Genomic DNA, 27336 nt, shown 5'->3' with positions numbered 1-27336 from the left:
AATGCGGGATGTTACATTACCCACACCTTAAAAGAAATTTCGTCCCAAAATTTAGTTGGAAGTAATAGTCGATGTCTCTTACTCGAGACCTCGTGTCGTCAATGCTATGAATAGTTGAAGATACATCCTTGGGCATTCTCATGAACCTTGACATTCGGGATTTCACGTTGTATTAAGGCTTGGTTTTACGATCCACAATTTCAGCCGGTTTTCCTATGAAGAGGAGTTTGTCATCAATAGTAAGTTTATCTAGAAGGATAGCACGTTCCTGTTCCGCAGGACACGTCTCTAAGTTTGTTACATGGAACGCAAGGTAAACGGACTCTTAATTGAGTCAGGAGACCTAAACGGTAGGAAGCGGTTCCAATACGCCCCAAGATTTCAAAAGGGTCAATATTACGGATATAACTTTCCTCGATTTCCCGAAACGGATTACACCTTTCCAAGGTGTGGTTTTCCAATAATACACGGTTACTGACTTTGAACTTGAGAGATTTTCATCTAACATTGGTATAACTCCTTTGGAGACTACGGGCCGTCTTGAGCCCTTCTTGGACTTGAACTATCTCAACGGTTATTTCTTGAATGATTTCAAATCTGATGATTTGCTTGTCACCTACTTCGGTCCAACGAATAGGAGAACAACAATTGTGGTGCTGTAAGGTTTCGAAAGTGCGGCGTTAACACACGAGTGGTAACTACTGTTGTAAGAAGGATCAACTAAAGGCGACAATACAAGTTTGTAACATGTCTTTCCAAGATGTAAATCGTTCGTTTGCTTGGTTCGTCAGTTTGTGGAAGATACGCGGTACTCATGTCTAAACGTGTTCCTAAGGCTTCTTGTAAACTAGATGTGTAACGAGTATTTCGATCCGGGATAATTGACAATGGTACACCGTGTTGGAATAGAATTTCTTAAGATATGTTTGAACAAGTTAGTTAGGGCTCGAAAGCGTTTGTTGGTACAAGTTTCTTATCGACTACCGAAAACGTTCGTCCGGGCTAGTCACCCTCGTAGCGAATACTAGTAATACATGAGGAGTCTCTCTCTCCATTGAGAAATTATATAAAAAGTTTCCTTATACTGAAGTGCGAATGAAAAGATAGGAGTGAAATGAGCACTTAGAATAGGATGAGTTTACACCTCGATGTAGCCATATCGCGCATCTTGTGGTCAAATGTTGAGACTGGGTGGGAAACGAGATAGTGCCCATAGTTGTATAGTTTGGGGTTGAGTAGTAGATGGCCAATTATCAGAAGTATAAGGACGATAAGTCAAAGAAAGAGGTATTCTTGGATTGTGTGTCATCTTGGGTCCCAGTAATATCAGACGGTCATAGTGAAATAGCAGATTTATGTATCGTGGTACGTGATGACAAGAAGATTGATCTGATCCATAAATAAGTATTCAAATTTTTCGGGCAAAATAACAAATTTCAGTTTCCTTGATTTCGAGTTGAGAGAGTATGCCTTTCAGGCGTTCAAGTAGAAATATTTCCATATTTGAATTCCATTGTGCTACACGAATTTAGCTAGTAAGGTTGGTGTGAATAATCGCGTTCAAAGTTTGTACACGGAGAGGTTTAATTCTTTCCTCGGTGAGTTAACGGGGTTAAAGGACGAGCAACACGAGAAAAAGTCGGAAATGAATCTTCGGTAATAATCGGTGAGATCTAAGATTTTACGAATACAAGTCGAAGTCGTGAGGGTTTCTCGACTACGTGTGGCTTCGATTGCGAGATTTTATTGTAATACCTTGACCACTAACAACATGGTCTAGAAATTGAACTTCGTTTAACCAAAATTCTCACTTGGAGAATTCGGTATAGAATTGCTCTTTCCTCAAGGGTTCGAGCGTAAGACGGAGACGTTGTTCGTTTTCTTCTTTAATTGAATAGGTTTAGACATCATTTGTAAATACGATAATGGATTTGTCTAGATAAGTTTGAATACGCGGTTCAGGAGGTCTATGAATACGGACGGAGCCTTAGTTAAACTGAACGATATTAAAAGAAAAATTTTATAACTATCGTAGCGAGTTCGGAAAGCGGTTTAGGAGCCACTATCTCCCTTAACCCTCAATTGAAGATAACCAGCATGAAGGTCGAATTTGAAATACATGCTAGATCCTTGTAACAGTTCAAGAGGTTGTTGATACGGGGAAGAGGATATCGGTTCTCAACCGGAAATTATTTAGTTCACGATAATCCATACTCATGTAAGAAATCATTTTCTTCTTAACGAATAGGTTTTGAGCTCCCTAGTTCTATAGGTATCAAGTCAAAATTAAAATTATCCACCCAATAAGTTTAACGTACACCCTCTGATAAAATTTATCAGTACGCAATGGTTTTTCGTTGGTCATTTGAATGGCGTAAGTAATATCTAGGGGGAGGGGTGGAGTGCAAAGAGTAGGCTCCAAAGTCTTGGATACAAAACATTTATCGATACCCAAATCGAATAAACATGAAACATAAGAGTCGTTGAGAAGAAAAGTTACCCGTAACTAATTGTCATTCCGGGCATCTTAGGTGTTAATGTTGAAATCTCATTCGCGTACATTGGGGTTGGCGTTCTTCTTGGGACATGCATTCTTAAAATGACCCAGTTGTCCACATTCGAAACAAGCACCCCTTCTGCGTGCACTGGCACCTTTTTAGCGATGGGGGCGGCACCTTTACAACCATGGGCCACATGGACACTTCTTTGACACTTGATGCAAAATGGTTTGCCACATTTTCCATAATGATGTTTGTGGCACGTGTTGCAAAAAGGTCATGTTCCGGCATAATTTTTCCTGCCGCCGGGGGTGAAAGGCTTCTTGGTGGAGTCGTTGTGGTTGTGGTTGCTTGATGGAGAGGCTTCCTGTTTTCTTTTGTTGTTAACCGGTTGGGCCTCAGCCGTTGGTGCTGGCGCTTCAATTTCATCCACCGTTTTTATAAATCGGTGGGCTATCATCACAGCCTCTTGTAGGTCGGCGGGTCTTAATGGCATTACCCCGCGTGGAATGCTCTTAGGGAGGCCATCCATGTAAAACTCAACTCCTTGGGGCCCGGGAGCCCGGAGGTTTGGACAAATTGAGGTTAGTTCGGCAAACCGTTAATTATAAGCTTCGAGGTCATCTCGGGCTATTTTTAAATTTCTTGGCCCTTGTTCGAGCCTTCGAGTCTCTTCGCGCGGGAAGTATTCGGTGATCATTCTTTCTCTTAATTCGGTCCAAAAGAGTGTAAGGGCTTCATCGATACCCACCAATTGTACATACGTGTTCCACCATGAGAGGGCAATACCGGTGAGAGTGAGGGTGGAAAACTTGACCTTATCTTGGTCCCGACATCCGCTTATGCTAAAAACGGCTTCAGTTTGTTCGAACCATCGGGTGAGAGCAACCGGTCCCCCGGTTCCATCGAAAGTGGGAGGGTTGTACTTCATGAAGTTTTTGTAGGAGCACCCCCCGTTTGAATTACCGGCCCCATGATTGTTGTTGTTGTTGTTGGAGAAGTGACCGGCCACGGCCTCTCCCACGGCGGTGGCTATCATTCGTTGAAGAGCTTGTTCGACAGTTTTGGGAGGGGTATTGTGTTGACCTTGGTGAGCCATCGTTCCTTCATGACACAAGAATACCGTTAATTAGTATCATCAATAATACTAATCGTGATATGGAATCAAGATAAAAAGAAAAATTTTCCTTGACTCGCCTTAAATTCTTTATGTCATAACGTCGGAACGTTCATATGAGTCACCGTAATATAATTCCGGAAATTATATTACCCTGATTCATATGTGCATTCGACATCATTTCATATAGTCAAGGTGGCGTGTCAATCAAATCAACCACGTGAGATTAAGGTAGAACAAGAGTTAGATGTGAATAAAAGAGTTTGAGTATATATGCACAAGTAGTCAAGTAATTCCTACTTCAAGTCTATATGCCGGTTGTAGTCTAGATTCACTAATGTACCCTATGACTCGGGGTCGACACTAATGAACTATAAATTCCTACAACCAACGCTCTGATACCATCTGTAGCGACCCGACAAAATCGTCATTGACGGCGCCGACTACTTAGGTCCCGTTACGTGGTCATAAGTCTTTACAATAACGTTTGACCAAGATGCGTCGCCTTCATTTCAAAAGTAAAGATTGTTTCCAAGTTTACAAGAATGGTTCAACCAAAAGTTACGTTACAAAGTTATAAGTACAAATGAAACCTATGCGACACAATTTTAAATAAAGTTAAAAGACGCTCCATGTATGCACATATACTCGACATCCAATGCAAGTTTCAAAATAATGAGCGGAAAGGTAACATCCTGATTTTTTTTTTATATATATCACAGCGGAAGACTGAATTGCATAAATACCCTTAGATAACATTTACAAACCATAGTTATCAATTTAGCTTAGTTAATGTTATTACAATATTTCAAAACATTGGTGTTACGTGAAACATTATAAAACCAGAAAACATCAGAGTTAGGCACGTAGTCGAACATGTCTTCAACCCAACAGCAGCACCCATCCTAACCAGCAGTACCTAAACCTGCAAGGGGTGAAAATGTGGGGGAAATTAGCACACAGCTAAGTGAATGGATAATATCTAACAGACTAAGCATAAGTAACTGAGCATGCAAGGGTCACAGTTATGCTAACGTCCTGAACTAGCATACAATAACTGACAATATGAGGATCGGCGGCTTGTACGAGCACACAACGTAGTTGATCAAGCTACAGTCTACCGATAGTCCGCTTTACTGATTTCACTGCATAACCGTCCAGACGCAACACATGCGTCCTTCTATGCTATACTGAACAATCAGTAACTCATGACCCGACCAGGCTACCACTGTCGACCTCACATCAACCCTGCCTTGCTGCCTCGGAGGGTTCCCAACCTTGCTGCCTCGGTTGGTGTCAAACTCACAGATAAATTGTCATGCAATCGTCCTAACTAGCATGGCAATATCTAACTATGCATGGTAATCGTACTGAACATAAATATAGTAATAAAGAGCCTGAACAAGTAGCGTGTCATCTACTTAATACTCTATCCGGAGATAGACCCACTCACCGATTACCAGCAGTTGAAGGTTCTCAGAGGTCTAATCTTTCTGAGCCTTCACCTTTTTGTTTATCACCTGTGAATCATCACATAATATCTCAAGTTAATATTATATCCAAGTATTAATACACAACTTTACATTCAACAGAAAATATTCATATAACAGGCAAGGTTTTCGAGCAACATGGGGTTCTCGAGCAAATTCGAGTTTTTCGAGCGAATTCGAGTTTTCGAACATATTCGAGTTTTCGAGCAGAAGGTTCTCGAGCAACTCGAGTTTTTCGAGCAGAAGGTTCTCGAGCAACTCGAGTTTTTCGAGCAATAATATGTTTTCGAGCAAAAGGTTCTCGAGCACTGTTTTCGAGCGAGTTTTTCGAGCAGCTTCTTCTTCACCACCAGCTTCGCTGATTTGGTGATTTTAAGCCAAAAAACTCGATTTCAAGGTTTATAGTCCAAATTCAAGCATAAAGAAACATACCAATCATACATAAACACTTTTCCCAACTATAAACATCAAAATCTAGCATCTACAATCAAGATTTGGGATTAATTCATCCCAAAATACTCACTTTAACATAAACTCAAGTTCTAACACACAATTCATCATTTTTAACAAGTTCTTGCTCAATTCACAGCATAATTAGATCATATAAACTATATAGCAACTATTTCTAACATCAATTAAACATAACAAACACAAATCATGAAGATTCAAGCTTAATTTCATCAAAAACCCACTTTATACCCAAACCCATTTCTATAAGAATTAAATCTCGAATCTAAGCAAACAAACCTGGATAAATGATCACAAGGATGATAAGATTCAGATCCTAAAGCCTCTTAATTCAATTTATGGCTTGGATTAGATTAGGGTTTGAGAGTGAAAGAGTTTGGTACATACTAGTTTTGAGAATTATCTAGAAATGAGAATAAGGAAGCAGTTTACACTATTAAGATGGTATTAAAACCCATTCCCCACAACACACGGGTATTTATCAGTTATCTGATATCTTTCGCACTTAATTTGGCAACCCTAACGGAGTCCAAATTTAACAAACAAACCATCTCTGTGACCCTTGTCACAAACTGGTCTTAACCACATATTCAATTAATAATAAACATATTATAAAATAAAAGCATATTTTAACCACAAATATAAACCTAAGGGTAATTAAGTAATCTTACTTCTAACCCCGATTTCAGTCTGTTACAAATCCACCCCCTTAAAGAGATTCCGTCCTCGGAATCTGGTCTGGGTCAACAAAGGTCATGAGTACCATGAACCACCACAACAGGTCACAACTAGACTAAAACCAAAACTGGTCTTACCGACATATACCCTACAAAGCTCCATCCATTTCTCCTAAGTCAAAAGATAACTCAATGGCCCAAAGTCAAACACATCTTCTAATAAAACTACTACAAGGGTTGACCCGCTATACACTGAACTACAATTTCTTATACACTACACAACATCTGAAACGTTCCTTACACACCGATCTAGTTTATCTTTTGTCTATACTACCTACAAAAGTAATTCAATGTTGAAAACCTGCCGAACAAGTCTAATTCCGTCCGAATTCCAAACTTGATCAGTCATAAATCTTACGAATTACCACAAAATTTCCATCTCAAGTCTAGGTTTTACACACTAACCTGTCGAATCACCATTAATGACCCTCTACCTGTTATCTGTCAATCATGATTCGTGGTTATCCCCGAATCACAATCATCGAATTTCCCAAATCAACCCATTCTAAATACTGATTAACGGATATCATTTACCTCAGAACACACAACTTAACTAATTTCATCACTACAATATCGCTAAGTCAACTCGAACTACACTAAATTATCCAAATTTCGTAATTTAATATCTGTCTCAAACCTGATAATAAGAATTTCATCGAAATTCGCTCAATCGTGACGATATTCACTCACTAATTTAATGACTAAAAATGCATTACTGGTCTACTCATCCAGCGTAGAACCGCTTACCAACACAGTTCCAAGTCAAATATAATCAATAGTTCACGAATCCTGAGTATAGAATAACCATCATCCTATACCGGAAGTAAATTATCTAATAGTTAATTGCTTCAAATAACTTTAATTCTTCTGTCTAACATCGCTAAAGTTATTCCTCATAGGTCATGACTAGGTTAAGATTTCATTAGAATTCACAATCCAAACTTATTAAACTAATAATCACACAAGTCTAGGTACATTACATTCGTCAGCACCTCGTCAGAAAAGTAAGCTTTTGGTCAAAATCCTCTAAAATTCAAAACAGACTATCAATCACTATATCTCCTCTGACTCCCGAAACTACTGTATGATTTACCATGATGTATTCCGTTGGCCAGGCGTAATACATCATTCCCAAATCATATCTTCATTTCGGGTATTTCGGTGCAAGACCCTAATCGAATCTGTTGATCAATCGCAGTCTTTATACTCTGATCACTGAGAGTTATAATCCACTAACTAACAAATATATTCTAAACTCAGGGTTTCTAATTTGTTATCTGATTACAACTATCCTGGCACATTTTCACTGCTCAAATGTACCCAATTAATCCTTCTATCGTAACCTACTAGTATTTTCCAACACTTCTCTCTAAGTCCTCTACTGTCATAATACCCCCTGAACATGGTATTAGCAAATTACATTGATTCATTCTTAAGTGATACTAATCACAACCTCACTCACTGTCGGATACTCACCCTAGTCTTATGATCAACTCATACGCAAAACTCAATCCTCAGTCCAGTCAAAGTCCGTCTCTTCCTACCCAAGAGACCAATACTAGGAAACAACCTGCACTTACATTCTAAGTACCACACATAAGGTCACGTCTGGCCAAGAAAGGAAGATAGTTCCTTATGACCACCCTACGGGTACTACACTACAAATCTAGTCATACAAGGATACTACTGGTCCAGTCACATCTATTGGTTCTACCATTTTCTATTAACCATACAGACTATGTCTCAAAAGACCCCTAACTAAGGCTCAAGTCTCTGGTAAAGACATAATGGAACTATGACCCTAATTATGTTTATTAATCCATCGAGGTCTTACCCACACAAACCATTCTTAATTATAGTTCACTAAGTAACTCTAAAAGATCACAAAGTTTGTTGACAAAAGCCTTATCACTCAACAACAACTATCCCAATCTGTTTACAAATCGGTCACCATCTATACTGTTCCTAGTCTATCCAAAAGATCACCTTTTACAAATACACTTGCAAATTTGATTCATAAGTCCACGAACACAATCACTAACCCTATCCTTACTATTCAAGTTCTGAAGTTTATAACCTTCACGCAAAGATGCCACACGACGCTCAAAGCATAGGAATATATTCTAATACATCATTCCATCCTAATGATATACGAATCACAATTCCAAGCCTCAACCACTCATTTGATCAATCCCCAAGTCATAACACAAATCAGATAAAACTCCCCATTCAGGTCAAAGGGTTCACTATCATCTAGATACACAACACAGAGAGCGCTACCCACACACATTTCTAAAAAAATCATAACAGAAGTTACGAGGGTACAGAAGGAAAACAATTCCTTGAGGCATTACTATGAATCTTACCAAGACTCACATTTATTCAATCAGGACAAAGTTCTTCCCTATATATCCGAGAGATAATTAGGGAACACCACCCATCCTTACATTCTAAGGGCCACACAAAAAGTTACGTCATCCCAATTAAGGAGATCAATATCTTAGGATAATATTACGGTCCTACACAACTAGTCCAGTAATGCGATGATATAACAGGGTTAGTAATGCATAAAAGTTACGCCATAAACCATATGCATGCAAATCACATATAATATAGCGTTAGAACACGAGGTTCAAGCCATTCATCACTAACAAGTCGACTGTTAAGCGATCTTGATCCTTACGGCCATGACGTGTGTCCCGCCAATCAATGTTAAAGGAATCCATATCGTATTATCCCAACACAACACTCAGTGATTACAACAGTCAATACGCAGAACACAAGACCACAAATCAAAGAAATAGATTTCAGGCTCCAAGGTCTATGAAAACTAACTTAAACCACTTAAGGTAGCTTCTAATATACACAGACAAACAACAGTCAACATAATACAATTTATAAGGTGTAATAACGGCAACGAAGACTTACTGGCTATCAAGTCATCAAATGCAGCATCCGTCTCGACGCATCTCTGATTTTCTCTCGCTGTAGACAATGAGGGATCCTTTCTTTTCTGTCCTACCGCAGAAGTAGAGGACTCTCCTATTGACATCAACTGCACCCCTGCCCCTGCCCCAGAACTCCCACTTTTGGAAGACGCACATTGTTTTGATCGGTGACCTACCTGATGACATACCCAACAAACATTTTCCGAAAAAGAGCATGTTTGGGACCCATGCCCGATCACACCACACCTCAAACACCTTTTTGTCATTACTGATCATGACCCATCATGTGAGGATTTACAACGTCGACAAGACTTCTTTCGCCCTAAACCGGACCCTGATTCACTCGGACCACTAATACCTTTCACTACACTCGAGCACTGTGCGAATTTATGCCCTACATGTTGACATATCCAACACACATCCTCACTTAACGAACACATTTGGATCTCGTGCCCTACTATACCACATCTTAAACATCTTTTAGTTATGCTTGTGCACAGTCCGCTATGTAATGCCTTACAACCATAACACCATAAATTCTTACTCAACCCAGATCTATTTCGCTTTGACTTTGACTTTCGCTTACGATTCTTTCCCTGCAATTTCTTCGACTTAGAGCTCGACTGACCCACCTCTTGATTTTGCTGCGGCATATCATATCTTATCATACTATTCCCAGAAACCATCTGACGAGGGTATACTAACTGATTAGGAAACTGTGAATTAAATTGAGGTAGTAATGGATTCTGTTGAGAAAAGGAATATTGTGGTGGCAACATCGGCTGTTGAAGAGCATTCCCGATTTGCTGATACATGTTTGGTGAACTGAAGTATCCATTTATCACTGTCGGAGTAATCTGATTGGGGACACTAATACTCGAGTTCTCTTGAACTTGTTGCTATTCCAATCTGTGAATTCGATTTAGAGCCTTTTGTAATTGACTTTGTAATTCCATTATTTGTTCCTGCGTACCTTTATCTAGCACATGTCCTTCATTTGAAGCTAAAGACGTTCTAGGGGTGTAACGACCCGGAAATTTCCGACCAAATTTAAACCCTAATCTCTATATGTTTCCGACACGATAAGCAAAAACCCTAATGTTGAGTCTAGAAAGTTTGAAATCTATATTCGGATAATTAGATACCCTTTGACCATGCCCGATGATTCACGAACAATTAATTGTATATAGTTTGTGTGTATATATATATATAAATAATAATTAAAAATGTAATTTGAAATATTAAATGTTGTTGATATATGTAATTATGTGATAAAAATATTCTTTTTACTTTTATAGATCAAACTTTAGTACTCCGTATATAGCATTTGGAACAGAAAATAAATACTTATCGAACCTTTTTGGTCAGGTTTCAACCCATTAATGAGTGAAATAAATAAATATATTTAATTTAAAAATTTAGAATTTTTAGGAACACATTTCTTTCCGTAATTGTTTAGCAATGGACACGATATTGTAAATCGGGGAAAACTGTCGGTACAAAGTTACAAAAGAAATCACGAGCCATCACTATTCTAAATTTTGGCACAGTTTAATTTAATTACTATTTTCGATTACTGTTGGTTGTTTGAACTTTCTTACAACTAACACTTTATATTTATATATAAAGTAAGAATACATGTACATACATACTGCAAAAACAAAACCCACTCCTCCTTACTTCTCCTTGCTATCTACAATGACCATCTCATTCATCCTCCTAAGTGATCATGGAGGCCAACATCATCATCATAATTACAACTCGAATTGTTATGGGTTGTGTTCGAACCAAACCAGAACCGGGAACAAACACCACTTCATCCACCTTCGGTTACCATCATTAAACATACATCGAACCCATCTTTTGGTTGCAAGTTCAAACACGTATCACACAAATCATGATCGAGAAGCCATCTACATTATTTTTCTGTTTACCGTCGGTTACCAACGGTTTCAATCACCACCTCACCATGATGAACCAAAGCTTCCACCACCACCAAATACCCATGACCACCACGACACCTCCCTCTCTCTTCGTGAACTATCACCACCCAACCACTATCAACCGCCACTCTCTTACCTCTCTCTCTTCCCAAATCTCTCTCTACGTGACCCAATAAATCAAACCAACCATCGAAATTCATAAAAGCTAACTGCTACTGCCTTAAATACTATTGCTATTCGATCGAGACCCAAATCAAACGAGTTACCAACTTCCGTTTTCTGTTTTATGTTTCTGTGCGAAAACCCCACAACCCACTTTTATTTTCTTCCTGATTTCGATGCAACCACAAAACAATCACCACTTTGGAAACCACTGCTGCAATACGTATTTGTTGTCTATTACTGTTATAACGGCGATAATTATGAAAGAGATGATGAACAGTCTCGTTAATTATAATGACGATGGGTATGATAAAGGAGACGACCCCACCCACTAAACCCTCGTTCCATTTTTCTGTTGCAACCGACAGTTTTTGTTTTATCTGTATTCCCGTTTCTAATTTCTGATTGTGAATAAATCTGGATACCCAAAACCTTATTAAACTTGGACCACCAAATATTATTCCTTTTGTTTTGGGCCGAAGACTTTAATTGCTTGTTGGGCCACCAGAAACCCAAGTTTGATTGTTGTTGCTGCTATGTACCATTTCGGTTAAAGCCCCATTCGATTTTTTTTCCAAACTGCAGCTGTAAACCTTTGCTTATTTTAGCTCTGAACGAATACGTGAATTTAGGATTGATAATGATAAAGATACGTGGAGTATGATGATGATTAAATTGATTAGAAGATGATGATCTTGATAGAAGTTAAAGATAACGTGAGGTTGTATGATGATGATCGGTGAAAATGATGTTAGATTAAACGGGAATTATGATGTTAGGTGATAGTGAGTTAAAAAAAAAATATGATGATGGTAAGTTTATGTAAATTATGATATTAGTAATGATGATGAACGAATTATGATAACCGGGTACATTAAGATGACGATGACTGTGTTACATGTTATACATAGAATGATGATGATTAAGATGTTGAATATGGGGACTTAAAGATGGGATGATCATGATTATGATTAGAAATATGATAATGATCGTATTATAATTATGGATGTGATAATAAACTAAGATGATGTATTATAACGAGGGTTAGATGAGGTGGAGATGATAAATGGATTTGGTATTAAAGTAAAGATAGCAAACAGGAGTTAAAGAACTTATAATACTAAATTACCAGAAAGTAATGGGCAAATCAATGGTTTGGATGTGTTATCGGGTTAGTGGGACGTCGCGGGTTCAAACCCGGACTTGGACATATTTTTAAGATTTCTTCCTTAAGGTAGTTTACTAATTTCTCACTTTTATTATTAATATAATTATTATTATTTTAATGTATGTAATATTATTTTTATTATAAATATTACTAAAAGTATCATTATTTTTAAATTAATCATTTTTGTTAAAAATTAGTCTTTTTATTGAAATTTACATTTTTATTAAAAATTATTTTTTTTATTTATCATTACTATTATTATTAGAATTATCATGATTTTTTTTATCATAACTAGTATTATTATTTTTATTATTGTTATTAGTATTATTAATACATCTAATAAAGATTCTCTATATAAAAATATATTTATGACATAAACATAACTACATTAATACTCCGTATCAGTATTATGTATCATATTAAATAATATTTTAATGAATAATTATTAAATTAAAACTTAATATGATATGTATTTGTTATATAAATTGTATAGATTAAAAATTTATTTATATAACGTATAAAATAGCAAATATATAATTAATAATAATATATATAAACTTGTTCGATTACTATTTGGTGTTAATAGATATACAAATGATATAGGTTCGTGAATCGAAGGCCAACCTTATACTTGATCAATGATGTTATATGTATTTTTACTACAAAATACATTAGGTGAGTATATAGTCCCACTTTTAAACTCTAAGTATTTCGGGATGAGAATACATGTATTTTATGTTTTACGTTATGGACACAAGTAACTGAAAAATATATTCTACGTTGAGTTGTACCACTGGCATACTTCCCTGTAGCTTGGTAACTGTTATTTACAGCGGTATTGTAAACGCGAATCATGTTGATAGATCTATCGGGCCTGACAACCCCAACCGGACTGGACGACCAGTATTCAACGGTTGCACAGTACTTCGTTTTGTGACTACACTTGGTACGGTGTAGTAAGATTTCATATTAAAGGGAATATGCGACGTGATTAAATGTTAAGTATGGTTACCAAGTGCTCAACTACTTAGAATATTTTTATTAAACTGTTTATATACGAAATCTTGTGGTCCATTGTTATAACGCTGCTAGCATCAAACCTATATATCTCACCAACTTTATGTTGACGTTTTAAAGCATGTTATTCTCAGGTATGAATTAAGTCTTCCGCTGTGCAATAGCTCATATTAAGGACCTTACTTGGAGTCGATCATTACGATGGAACCAACTGTTGAAGATTCCGTCCGGGAGGATTAGTCGCGGACGTTTCAGTTGGTATCAGAGCGGTGGTCTTAGTGAATCAGGTCTCCCATTAGTGTGTCTAACTAGTAGTTGTTAGGATACATTAGTGAGTCTGGACTTCGACCGTGTCTGCCTGTCAAAAAGTTTTGCTTATCATTTCTAGTCGGAAACCATCTGCTTATCATCCTTAGGGAATTGTCTGCTTATCATTCTTTAGTCTAGACACGTCTTACTGCATTTAGTTCATCGATAGTGTATAGACAAAAATTCATATCTTAGCGCATCTGTAGACTTGCTTGTCATATGCCGTAAGATCCTCTGTAGGCTACGAAATCTTTATTATTATAGATATTCTATGAAGTTAGAATATCATTCTATATTCGAAAATCATTTCACGTCAAAGATTCTTCTCAAATTTCCCTCTTGGCGATGAACCTGAAAGCACTTACCGGCGAACCTGTTCGAGAAACCATTTACCCTCTCATTTCTAGAGTATCCCGTCACTATTATATATTATCCTATATTTCGAATTTTACTCAACCGCTCGTCACAACCGTCAATCATTTCGTAGTACTAGAAGAAGTTAACGAACTACGCGCTCATGTGACGGCCTTGGAGAACATGGTGCGAAGGTTACAAACACCAACAGCAGCACCAGCAGCATAATCCGTATCACCATCATCAACGCCGACAATACTCTTATTCCCCCTAACCACAACCACATCGTAAATCTCAACATCACACGCCTCAATATCATCTGTACTACAAGTATAATCTTAGTTCTATATATCGTTCTACATCGATTTCCTTCGCTTTACCTCATATATCTTCGCTCGACATGTTGATTATGAAATCTCTAATGTTTTAGAGATCATGTAATCCAGTATTAACGATAAATCAAATGAGTTTAATATCTTATTAGCTCATTAAATCCATAATTACATCTGAAGAAAATATATATGCAAGTATATTTTCATAAAGATCGTAATTAAAAATTCTTTCGTACAAACTGTTAATGGTGAAAATATTTTTAACGGGTGGGTAGTACCCAAGGAATATTTCAAATTCACATTAACAAGTTACACTGTACATTCATCGAATCTGATTCAACGGTCCTTTGCTATCCTTCTTACAATCACTGATATATGTATCCGTTCACCCCAGAATAACCATTTCCATTCAAATTTCATATTTGGATTTTTATCTATCCAAATCCAACAAGTGGCATAATGAAGAAAACATTGAACATGATAAAAATTTGTTAGAAACAAACGAACTAATAAATTGAAATATTGTTAGGAATCCCACGCTAACTGTTCCAGCTAACTGTTCCCAGCTAACTGATTAACATTTAATTTATCGCAATTTACATTCTCGCAATTTTAATTTCTGCACTGTACATACTGTCGGGACACATGTACAACAATACGTCGGATTAATTCTGAGACAACACGTTGTATAATGGGTCATGATATATATTTATTTATTTTACGCACTTTATATAACGGGACATGTATGCAAGGTTTCGACTTATCATATTGACCCATCTATATATATATTTTGGAACAACCGCAGACACTCTATATGTGAAGGTGGGAGTTGGCTATACAGGGTCGGAGTTGATTCCAAAATATGTATATACTTTGAGTTGTGATCAATACTGAGACCGGTACACGGGTCACGATACGTATTAATTAATTCGAATATTATATATTTAATTTATATATGAATTTATTGGATCATTGGACAATCGGACTATTGGACTGCTAACTTTTGACAATTAAAATGAATTAAAATGTTGATTATAACATATGAAACTAAACAATTCTTCAAGTTTGCCACTTGATTCCATCTAAAACCTCATTCGTATCTTGACGATTACAATCCGCATTCAAACCTATCATGATTCTTAAAAACACCTCGATCGAGAAGTTGAACCAGCCGCACCTCGTCTACGGAAGAAAGATTTATGCATACAGTTATGCACCTGAAAAACTTTCGAAACCGAAGTTATAGTTAAAATGTATCCGCGTCGAATTCCTTATCATTCATTAGCAAAAACAACTTTACAATTCCTCTTCAAAATAACCAATTTTGTTACAGCTTCACTTCGACTTCTCAGAAAAACTAGCCTTATTATAATCTCGATATATATACGATATCCTTTCGCCGTCGTTACCAGAGAACCTTTTATATTCCATGACATCATCAGCAGATGTACCAGCAGCTCGTCATCCCTTTGGCGGAATCAACAATCGGTATTTTGAAAATCTTGCAGAATTTCTCCAGTTATATCTATAACGTTTATCCCTAAGAATTTCATACTCCGAATGTGAAGTTTCTGAAAAACACCCTGGACTATGAAGTAGTTCTTGAAATGCTGCTGAAGCAGCAAAAACCGTAAACGACTTTAACAGTCAAAAGTTTACAATGAAGTAAAGTATGTTGGAAAAGCTCAGAAAAAGAGAAGGGTTGAAACTGGAAAAACGGATTGAGCAAAGTATGAAGGAGACCGTGGACAAATCATGAAAACTAAACCCGACTTCAAAGGATTCAAATGATTTAGTGTCTGCTGAAATCGTTAGTAAGAACCCTACTCCTTATCCTAAATCTTTCCAGATGATATTCTTCATCAACATCATATCTCAGATATTATAGGATATCTTCATATCTTCCGTTATACATATTCTCCATATTGTTGGAGATATTTTCACAACTATCCTTATCTGAAATCATTTATCACTCCGTAATATCTGCGTTACAATATAAAAGAAACTGTGTTAGTTTCTAAATTCTAAAACCTTCGAGTTTGAAATAGGAATGTTCTGAAGCAGTGTTGGGAACTGATGCATGAATTAGTATAATATAATGAAACTTGATCAACTTCATTATATTACAGTAAGTCATGTTAAGTTTCTAATGGAATGTGATGATTCACAGTACCGTCATCATGTGCCATGTTACACGGCTCATACATTCTATCTAATCCTCAAACGTATTAGGAACATATTGTCTTGATAGTTCTATCTTTTTCAGGGTATTCTGGTAATTTGACAAGTCAAAATCGTATCAATACCCTTTCCTTCTTAGAGCATTAGCTATGTTCATTCCAAACTTCATACCTACGAATTTCGGATCATTGCTCGCTTGACTCGAGGACGGGAAGAAGAAACGAATGGAGTAGTTTTATAGTGAAATATCCGACAAAGAAATCGAAACAGATTGGCGCATTAAATCAAAGAAGATCATAATTCCCATATTCGCCGAAGAATCAAATCTTTTAGATTTTCAAGATTTTCTTTTAAATTCCAAAAATTCACTGTGACTACGTCAAAAAGTTAAATCTTTATCTCAATCTCTTGTGACGGCTTCACTCGTACGCTTCATATAATCGAATTGTTTTACCACTATTACTAAATGGTGATAAAACTCTAGCTATTAATTCATATTCGTCATAAAAACATTTTATTGTTAGTCATGACGATCTCGATCAAATTTCGGGGACGAAATTTCTTTAACGGGTGGGTACTGTAACGACCCGGAAATTTCCGACCAAATTTAAACCCTAATCTCTATATGTTTCCGACACGATAAGCAAAAACCCTAATGTTGAGTCTAGAAAGTTTGAAATCTATATTCGGATAATTAGATACCCTTTGACCATGCCCGATGATTCACGAACAATTAATTGTATATAGTTTGTGTGTATATATATATATAAATAATAATTAAAAATGTAATTTGAAATATTAAATGTTGTTGATATATGTAATTATGTGATAAAAATATTCTTTTTACTTTTATAGATCAAACTTTAGTACTCCGTATATAGCATTTGGAACAGAAAATAAATACTTATCGAACCTTTTTGGTCAGGTTTCAACCCATTAATGAGTGAAATAAATAAATATATTTAATTTAAAAATTTAGAATTTTTAGGAACACATTTCTTTCCGTAATTGTTTAGCAATGGACACGATATTGTAAATCGGGGAAAACTGTCGGTACAAAGTTACAAAAGAAATCACGAGCCATCACTATTCTAAATTTTGGCACGGTTTAATTTAATTACTATTTTCGATTACTGTTGGTTGTTTGAACTTTCTTACAACTAACACTTTATATTTATATATAAAGTAAGAATACATGTACATACATACTGCAAAAACAAAACCCACTCCTCCTTACTTCTCCTTGCTATCTACAATGACCATCTCATTCATCCTCCTAAGTGATCATGGAGGCCAACATCATCATCATAATTACAACTCGAATTGTTATGGGTTGTGTTCGAACCAAACCAGAACCGGGAACAAACACCACTTCATCCACCTTCGGTTACCATCATTAAACATACATCGAACCCATCTTTTGGTTGCAAGTTCAAACATGTATCACACAAATCATGATCGAGAAGCCATCTACATTATTTTTCTGTTTACCGTCGGTTACCAACGGTTTCAATCACCACCTCACCATGATGAACCAAAGCTTCCACCACCACCAAATACCCATGACCACCACGACACCTCCCTCTCTCTTCGTGAACTATCACCACCCAACCACTATCAACTGCCACTCTCTTACCTCTCTCTCTTCCCAAATCTCTCTCTACGTGACCCAATAAATCAAACCAACCATCGAAATTCATAAAAGCTAACTGCTACTGCCTTAAATACTATTGCTATTCGATCGAGACCCAAATCAAACGAGTTACCAACTTCCGTTTTCTGTTTTATGTTTCTGTGCGAAAACCCCACAACCCACTTTTATTTTCTTCCTGATTTCGATGCAACCACAAAACAATCACCACTTTGGAAACCACTGCTGCAATACGTATTTGTTGTCTATTACTGTTATAACGGCGATAATTATGAAAGAGATGATGAACAGTCTCGTTAATTATAATGACGATGGGTATGATAAAGGAGACGACCCCACCCACTAAACCCTCGTTCCATTTTTCTGTTGCAACCGACAGTTTTTGTTTTATCTGTATTCCCGTTTCTAATTTCTGATTGTGAATAAATCTGGATACCCAAAACCTTATTAAACTTGGACCACCAAATCTTATTCCTTTTGTTTTGGGCCGAAGACTTTAATTGCTTGTTGGGCCACCAGAAACCCAAGTTTGATTGTTGTTGCTGCTATGTACCATTTCGGTTAAAGCCCCATTCGATTTTTTTTCCAAACTGCAGCTGTAAACCTTTGCTTATTTTAGCTCTGAACGAATACGTGAATTTAGGATTGATAATGATAAAGATACGTGGAGTATGATGATGATTAAATTGATTAGAAGATGATGATCTTGATAGAAGTTAAAGATAACGTGAGGTTGTATGATGATGATCGGTGAAAATGATGTTAGATTAAACGGGAATTATGATGTTAGGTGATAGTGAGTTAAAAAAAAATATGATGATGGTAAGTTTATGTAAATTATGATATTAGTAATGATGATGAACGAATTATGATAACCGGGTACATTAAGATGACGATGACTGTGTTACATGTTATACATAGAATGATGATGATTAAGATGTTGAATATGGGGACTTAAAGATGGGATGATCATGATTATGATTAGAAATATGATAATGATCGTATTATAATTATGGATGTGATAATAAACTAAGATGATGTATTATAACGAGGGTTAGATGAGGTGGAGATGATAAATGGATTTGGTATTAAAGTAAAGATAGCAAACAGGAGTTAAAGAACTTATAATACTAAATTACCAGAAAGTAATGGGCAAATCAATGGTTTGGATGTGTTATCGGGTTAGTGGGATGTCGCGGGTTCAAACCCGGACTTGGACATATTTTTAAGATTTCTTCCTTAAGGTAGTTTACTAATTTCTCACTTTTATTATTAATATAATTATTATTATTTTAATGTATGTAATATTATTTTTATTATAAATATTACTAAAAGTATCATTATTTTTAAATTAATCATTTTTGTTAAAAATTAGTCTTTTTATTGAAATTTACATTTTTATTAAAAATTATTTTTTTTATTTATCATTACTATTATTATTAGAATTATCATGATTTTTTTTATCATAACTAGTATTATTATTTTTATTATTGTTATTAGTATTATTAATACATCTAATAAAGATTCTCTATATAAAAATATATTTATGACATAAACATAACTACATTAATACTCCGTATCAGTATTATGTATCATATTAAATAATATTTTAATGAATAATTATTAAATTAAAACTTAATATGATATGTATTTGTTATATAAATTGTATAGATTAAAAATTTATTTATATAACGTATAAAATAGCAAATATATAATTAATAATAATATATATAAACTTGTTCGATTACTATTTGGTGTTAATAGATATACAAATGATATAGGTTCGTGAATCGAAGGCCAACCTTATACTTGATCAATGATGTTATATGTATTTTTACTACAAAATACATTAGGTGAGTATATAGTCCCACTTTTAAACTCTAAGTATTTCGGGATGAGAATACATGTATTTTATGTTTTACGTTATGGACACAAGTAACTGAAAAATATATTCTACGTTGAGTTGTACCACTGGCATACTTCCCTGTAGCTTGGTAACTGTTATTTACAGCGGTATTGTAAACGCGAATCCTGTTGATAGATCTATCGGGCCTGACAACCCCAACCGGACTGGACGACCAGTATTCAACGGTTGCACAGTACTTCGTTTTGTGACTACACTTGGTACGGTGTAGTAAGATTTCATATTAAAGGGAATATGCGACGTGATTAAATGTTAAGTATGGTTACCAAGTGCTCAACTACTTAGAATATTTTTATTAAACTGTTTATATACGAAATCTTGTGGTCCATTGTTATAACGCTGCTAGCATCAAACCTATATATCTCACCAACTTTATGTTGACGTTTTAAAGCATGTTATTCTCAGGTATGAATTAAGTCTTCCGCTGTGCAATAGCTCATATTAAGGACCTTACTTGGAGTCGATCATTACGATGGAACCAACTGTTGAAGATTCCGTCCGGGAGGATTAGTCGCGGACGTTTCAAGGGGCATTGGGTTCAGTTGAATTTTTATCTTGTTCTGCCATACCTGTTCTACAAAACAGCTTACACAAAAGCTTAGTGGATAACCGTTAGTTCAGACAAAACTAACACACACACGTATCCTACATTCACTTAACCCCACCCCACAGACATGTTTGACTTAACTCAGGGTTTAGGAACAAATACGCGCACGTACTTGCTGCTAAACCACGCTCTGATACCAACTTGTAAAACAAGTTGGGGACGCATCCCACTCAGTGCCGTTCCTGCGCACAGGGTGACCACTGAGTATACCTCAAAGCCTGGTTTTACAGCCCGCGTCTCCGCACAGCCGGCCAACCCTTTACACATAAAGGGATCGCAAGAGGTAAGAGCCAATGCTTCGTCACAGGTCACCACTGTGAGAACCCCCTCTACGATTAACCTGCCAGTCAGGTTAAACCAGCTCTGATACCAACTTGTAACACCCTGATTTTTTTTTTATATATATCACAGCGGAAGACTGAATTGCATAAATACCCTTAGATAACATTTACAAACCATAGTTATCAATTTAGCTTAGTTAATGTTATTACAATATTTCAAAACATTGGTGTTACGTGAAACATTATAAAACCAGAAAACATCAGAGTTAGGCACGTAGTCAAACATGTCTTCAACCCAACAGCAACACCCATCCTAACCAGCAGTACCTAAACCTGCAAGGGGTGGAAATGTGGGGGAAATTAGCACACAGCTAAGTGAATGGATATTATCTAACAGACTAAGCATAAGTAACTGAGCATGCAAGGGTCACAGTTATGCTAACGTCCTGAACTAGCATACAATAACTGACAATATGAGGATCGGCGGCTTGTACGAGCACACGACGTAGTTGATCAAGCTACAGTCTACCGATAGTCCGCTTTACTGATTTCACTGCATAACCGTCCAGACGCAACACATGCATCCTTCTATGCTATACTGAACAATCGGTAACTCATGACCCGACCAGGCTACCACTGTCGACCTCACATCAACCCTGCCTTGCTGCCTCAGAGGGTTCCCAACCTTGCTGCCTCGGTTGGTGTCAAACTAACAGTGTGCACATAAGATCACAGATAAATAGTCATGCAATCGTCCTAACTAGCATGGCAATATCTAACTACGCATGGTAATCGTACTGAACATAAATATAGTAATAAAGAGTCTGAACAAGTAGCGTGTCAGCTACATAATACTCTATCCGGAGATAGACCCACTCACCGATTACCAGCAGCTGAAGGTTCTCAGAGGTCTAATCTTTCTAAGCCTTCACCTTTTTGTTTATCACCTGTGAATCATCACATAATATCTCAAGTTAGTATTATATCCAAGTATTAATACACAACTTTACATTCAACAGAAAATATTCACATAACAGGCAAGGTTTTCGAGCAACATGGGGTTCTCGAGCAAATTCGAGTTTTTCGAGCGAATTCGAGTTTTCGAACATATTCGAGTTTTTCGAGCAGAAGGTTCTCGAGCAACTCGAGTTTTTCGAGCAGAAGGTTCTCGAGCAACTCGAGTTTTTCGAGCAATAATATGTTTTCGAGCAAAAGGTTCTCGAGCACTGTTTTCGAGCGAGTCTCGAACACTGTTTTCGAGCAAGTTTTTCAAGCAGCTTCTTCTTCACCACCAGCTTCGCTGATTTGGTGATTTTAAGCCAAAAAACTCTATTTCAAGGTTTATAGTCCAAATTCAAGCATAAAGAAACATACCAATCATACATAAACACTTTTCCCAACTATAAACATCAAAATCTAGCATCTACAATCAAGATTTGGGATTAATTCATCCCAAAATACTCACTTTAACATAAACTCAAGTTCTAACACACAATTCATCATTTTTAACAAGTTCTTGCTCAATTCACAGCATAATTAGATCATATAAACTATATAGCAACTATTTCTAACATCAATTAAACATAACAAACACAAATCATGAAGATTCAAGCTTAATTTCATCAAAAACCCACTTTATACCCAAACCCATTTCTATAAGAATTAAATCATGAATCTAAGCAAACAAACCTGGATAAATGATCACAAGGATGATAAGATTCAGATCCTAAAGCCTCTTAATTCAATTTATGGCTTGGATTAGATTAGGGTTTGAGAGTGAAAGAGTTTGGTACGTACTAGTTTTGAGAATTATCTAGAAATGAGAAAAAGGTAGCAGTTTACACTATTAAGATGGTATTAAAACCCATACCCCACAACACACGGGTATTTATCAGTTATCTGATATCTTTCGCACTTAATTTGGCAACCCTAACAGAGTCCAAATTTAACAAACAAACCATCTCTGTGACCCTTGTCACAAACTGGTCTTAACCACATATTCAATTAATAATAAACATATTATAAAATAAAAGCATATTTTAACCACAAATATAAACCTAAGGGTAATTAAGTAATCTTACTTCTAACCCCGATTTCAGTCTGTTACAGGAAGCATGTATCACAAATCGTTCAAAGACCTGAGAAAAACATAGGAATCTGTCAACGAAAAAGTTGGTGAAATCATAGGTTTAAGTAAGTAAGTGAGTAAATACTAATGAACCACAAGATTTATAACATTTCAATAATAGTTAACCATTCCAAAAATTGTTGTCACGAGCACCCAATTATCAATGCTTAACTTTCCATCCATAGAACCCCATCACAATAGTGTTAAAACATACACTGTTTCACGAAAATATATTTCATTCGTAAACGGTAACGAACCGTTTGAATGAGGGTTTGTCAAACCCATATGGATCCATACAACATAAGTTCTCGCTTACACCCGAAAAGTGTAACTAATGATAATCGAATTGAGAATTTTGTTCTAAACTCGTATGTAGAATGTTTGTTTTCCTGTACTTGTGTTCACTTAGTAAAAAGAAATGTTTATGTTTTCTCATCCCAAATGTAAGTTTAAAAAAAAAAAAAGTAAAAGTGGGACTATGATCTCACCTCGAGTGCAAGAGTAAAAAGATACTTCAACAAGAATTTGTACACAGAACAAATGCTAGTCTTGACCTAAACAAGTAAGTTGTATCAATAACGGTAAACACGATCGGTCAAAGATGTTCAATTAGTCATATGGCTCGTTACGACTCGATTATATAGCATGTGAATCAAATTGTCAAGTTTCATGCAAGATACAAGTATAGAATCATGTTAGAAAGGTTGCATAATCATTTGGTTAAGTTTGAAAAAAAGTCAAACTTTGGTCGGGTCAAAGTCAACGAAAAAGTCAACACATTCGGGTCGGGTCCCGAACTATTTTTCTGAGATTTTTAATCATATATAAGCATGTTAGAACAAGTTACATGTGAATCGGAGGTCCATACTCTAGCAAACATTTTTAGTAAAAGTGACAAGGCAAACAGAATCTGGAACACGCTTTATGTCGCGCCGCGACCAGGGGTGCCGCGCCGCGGCAATACACGTGGTCTGGTACCTTGTCTGTTCCAAAAGTTCAAGTCTTGATCCAAATTCATTTTTGCACAAAATACAAACCGTAAACACTTATAATGCGTATCTTATATCGTTGGAAAGCTCTTTTGACAAGGAATACAACTGAGAACATATCATCAATCAAAACATGCATTTACAATAATCACATTCTCGTCGAATGTTCAATGAACGTTCATAATCAAAGTTTCAAGTTTGTAAAACGCATTTCATGATTCGGGCAACCAATTTACATGTATGATATGCCGTTTCGAAGGTAATTAAACATACAATACAACTAAACATTTACTAACAATGTTTCATAGCATTTGAATCATCAAAAGTCCATTTCAAGTTCATCAAACCTTAATCCAAATTCACCAAAATCAATAAACAAGTTTATGAAGTTTTCTAAAGCAACCTACACATCAATTTGAAGCTAGTGATACTAGTAACACAACTAAAACATGAACTTTTAACATCTAACAACATTTAAGCAATTAAATCTCAAGAATAAACACACCAAAATTCAAGTTCAAGCTAGTTACTTCAAAACAACAAGATCGAGCATACAAATCATATATTCATGTTAGACTTGAGCCATAGACACTAATTAACACTTTTATAATTCAAAAACATCTAGAACACAAAATCTAGTGATTTTAGAAAGTTACCCAAATAAGGTGAAATTGGTATCAAGTTGTAGAGGATGAAGAGAGGATCCCAAATATGTAATATGTTTTGTTGCTAGCTTCCTAATCCGAATTTAGATGATGAATCTTTGAGTTGAAGATTGAGAGAAAATGTGAAAGTATGAAATAAAAAGGAAAAAGGAAATAAAAGAAAATGAATGGATGAGGATGGAGTTTGAATCCTTTGACCTAGTCACCATTTTGGCATTTTGACAAGTTTAGTCCCTCAAGTTTGTAGTCGGGTGCGGGAATTAACCGAACGAATTATTTTGAATTACACGAGAGTACGGGAGACGTTATAATCCAATAACGAAATTATTAAGAATGTTAGCTAACGGAGGATACGAATCTAGTCACGAAGGATATTATTTAAAATAAAAAGACGAGCGTTAAAATAATTTAACAGAAAATGCGGGATGTTACACCTTATTGGGAAAGTGGTGGTGGAGGTTTTATACCGATACCGACTCACTTTGGGGGAAAATTATCCGGAGTATTTATGGTTCTCAGGGTGGCTTGGATTTAGAGATTGAATCCGTTCGATCTTTAAAACCAAGTATTTGGCGTAACATTATTTTGACAGGTTTTCATATTGGCGAACTGGATATTCCCTTTAGAAGCTCGTTCGTGATCAAAGCGGGTGACGGATCTTCAACAAAATTTTGGGAAGACAATTGGACCGGCAAAGGCAAATTAAAGTATGTTTTTTCAAGACTGTTCCGATTGGACCCTGATCCTAATGTGCTGGCTGCAGACAGAGTACTTCAAGCCGAAGATGGTGCTGTTCTAGTTGCGGACTGGTGTCGATCTCCTAGTGGCAGAACCGAAGCTGTGCTGTTGGAACTATCAAGCCTAATTGCAAGTTTTAATTTTAATAACACTCGGGATACATATACGTGGTCACTTGCAAATAATGCGAAGTTTACTGTCAATCATCTTACTTCTATTATCGAGTCTCATGCCTTCACAGGTAGTCCTCTTGCTCAAGAAACGTTTCGTAATTCATTGGTTCCTAAAAAAATTAAATTATTCGATTGGCGAGCAAATCTAAAGAGGCTTCCCGTAAGGGTCGAGTTAGATCGTAGAGGTATTGATCTTGATAGTATCCGTTGTCCAATCTGTGATGATGACTTAGAATCCATCAATCATGTACTCGTATTTTGTAACCAAGTGATGGAGATTTGGAATCGTGTCTTTTCATGGTGGGGTTTTGGTAATTCGTCAATTTTTAGCACTCAAGAAATTGTGGATGCCAATGTTCCAAGAAGTGCAAACAAACGTGGAGAAAAAGTGTGGCAAGCGGTCAAATGGGTGACTTCCTACTTGATTTGGTCTAATAGAAATAAAGTCGTCTTTCGAGGTAAAGGGTGGAACCCTCCGGTTGCGTTGAACGAGATTCAAATAAAGCCATTCGAATGAATTTCTAGAAGATCGCGTGTTAAAAGATTAGATTGGTCATCGTGGCTTAATGATCCGAGTGTTTATTTAAATTGCTTGTAATTAGCTTGTTAGTACAATAGTTTGCGTTCGCTGCAAACTTGTGTTGATATACTTATGTTCTTGTCCTTGAGCTTCATGCTCCTCCGTTGTACTCGTTTTTTCGTTTGAATGAAATCTTACTTGCTCTTCAAAAAAAAAATTAAAATTAAAATTAAAATGATGATTATTAAATTGTATAGCACATTTATGTAAGTTAGCGACATCAGACGTTAAAATTTTTTTAAATAAAATTATATTTACAACTGTTAATAAAAAGAAAAATAATAGAAGAAGAAAAAGCTTCTTTGATTTTTTTTTCTTTTCAATTTAAAATAATAATAGGAGAACCTTTTTCTAGTTTCATTCCCTTTAACTTAAAAATATATGTAACAAAACATTAATTAGTTAATTTTTGTTTTTTATTCCACTAAACTTACATACAAGTTACTTTCTCCTACCAATATAAACATTCATAATAAAAATATACAAAGTTATTGGTCAATATACTTTTACTAGTGAAATGACCCGTGGAACCACGGGTTTGTTTAAACAAAATAGTTTAATGATTATGTATTAAGTGAATGTAAATGCTAAAGTCATTTAGTTTAATGACCCGTGAAACTATAGATTTCGACTATGAAATTTGTCGTCGTTTTTACAAACATATGGAGACATGTATTTCCGCATACATACGGAACGTAATTAATTCCGTAAAATAAAGTTTGCTTAAATCAAATCAAACATAGAACAATGTTAGAGTTATAGTATACTTAACATCAAGTAAATGCGTACTTTAGATTTATACTACACACGGATTAAAACATAGAACAATGCATTAGATAGTCATAAATCAAATCAAACAATGTATCTTTTAATCGA

General features: G+C 36.0%; 1 protein-coding gene across 1 annotated transcript; it reads left to right on the top strand.

Annotated features, from left to right (window-relative positions):
• The first annotated feature begins 11657 nt into the window (after positions 1-11657).
• Positions 11658-26397, top strand: LOC139864542 (uncharacterized). The gene is made up of 2 exons (XM_071853125.1): positions 11658-11745; positions 25562-26397. The coding sequence occupies exons 1-2, from the start codon at positions 11658-11660 to the stop codon at positions 26395-26397; spliced, it is 924 nt and encodes a 307-aa protein (XP_071709226.1).
• Positions 26398-27336: the final 939 nt, after the last annotated feature.

The sequence above is a fragment of the Rutidosis leptorrhynchoides genome, chromosome 8 (assembly GCF_046630445.1).
Source record: "Rutidosis leptorrhynchoides isolate AG116_Rl617_1_P2 chromosome 8, CSIRO_AGI_Rlap_v1, whole genome shotgun sequence".
NCBI lineage: Eukaryota > Viridiplantae > Streptophyta > Magnoliopsida > Asterales > Asteraceae > Rutidosis > Rutidosis leptorrhynchoides.
Note: the sequence above shows the minus strand (reverse complement) of the source record. Positions and strands in the feature narration are given on the sequence as shown.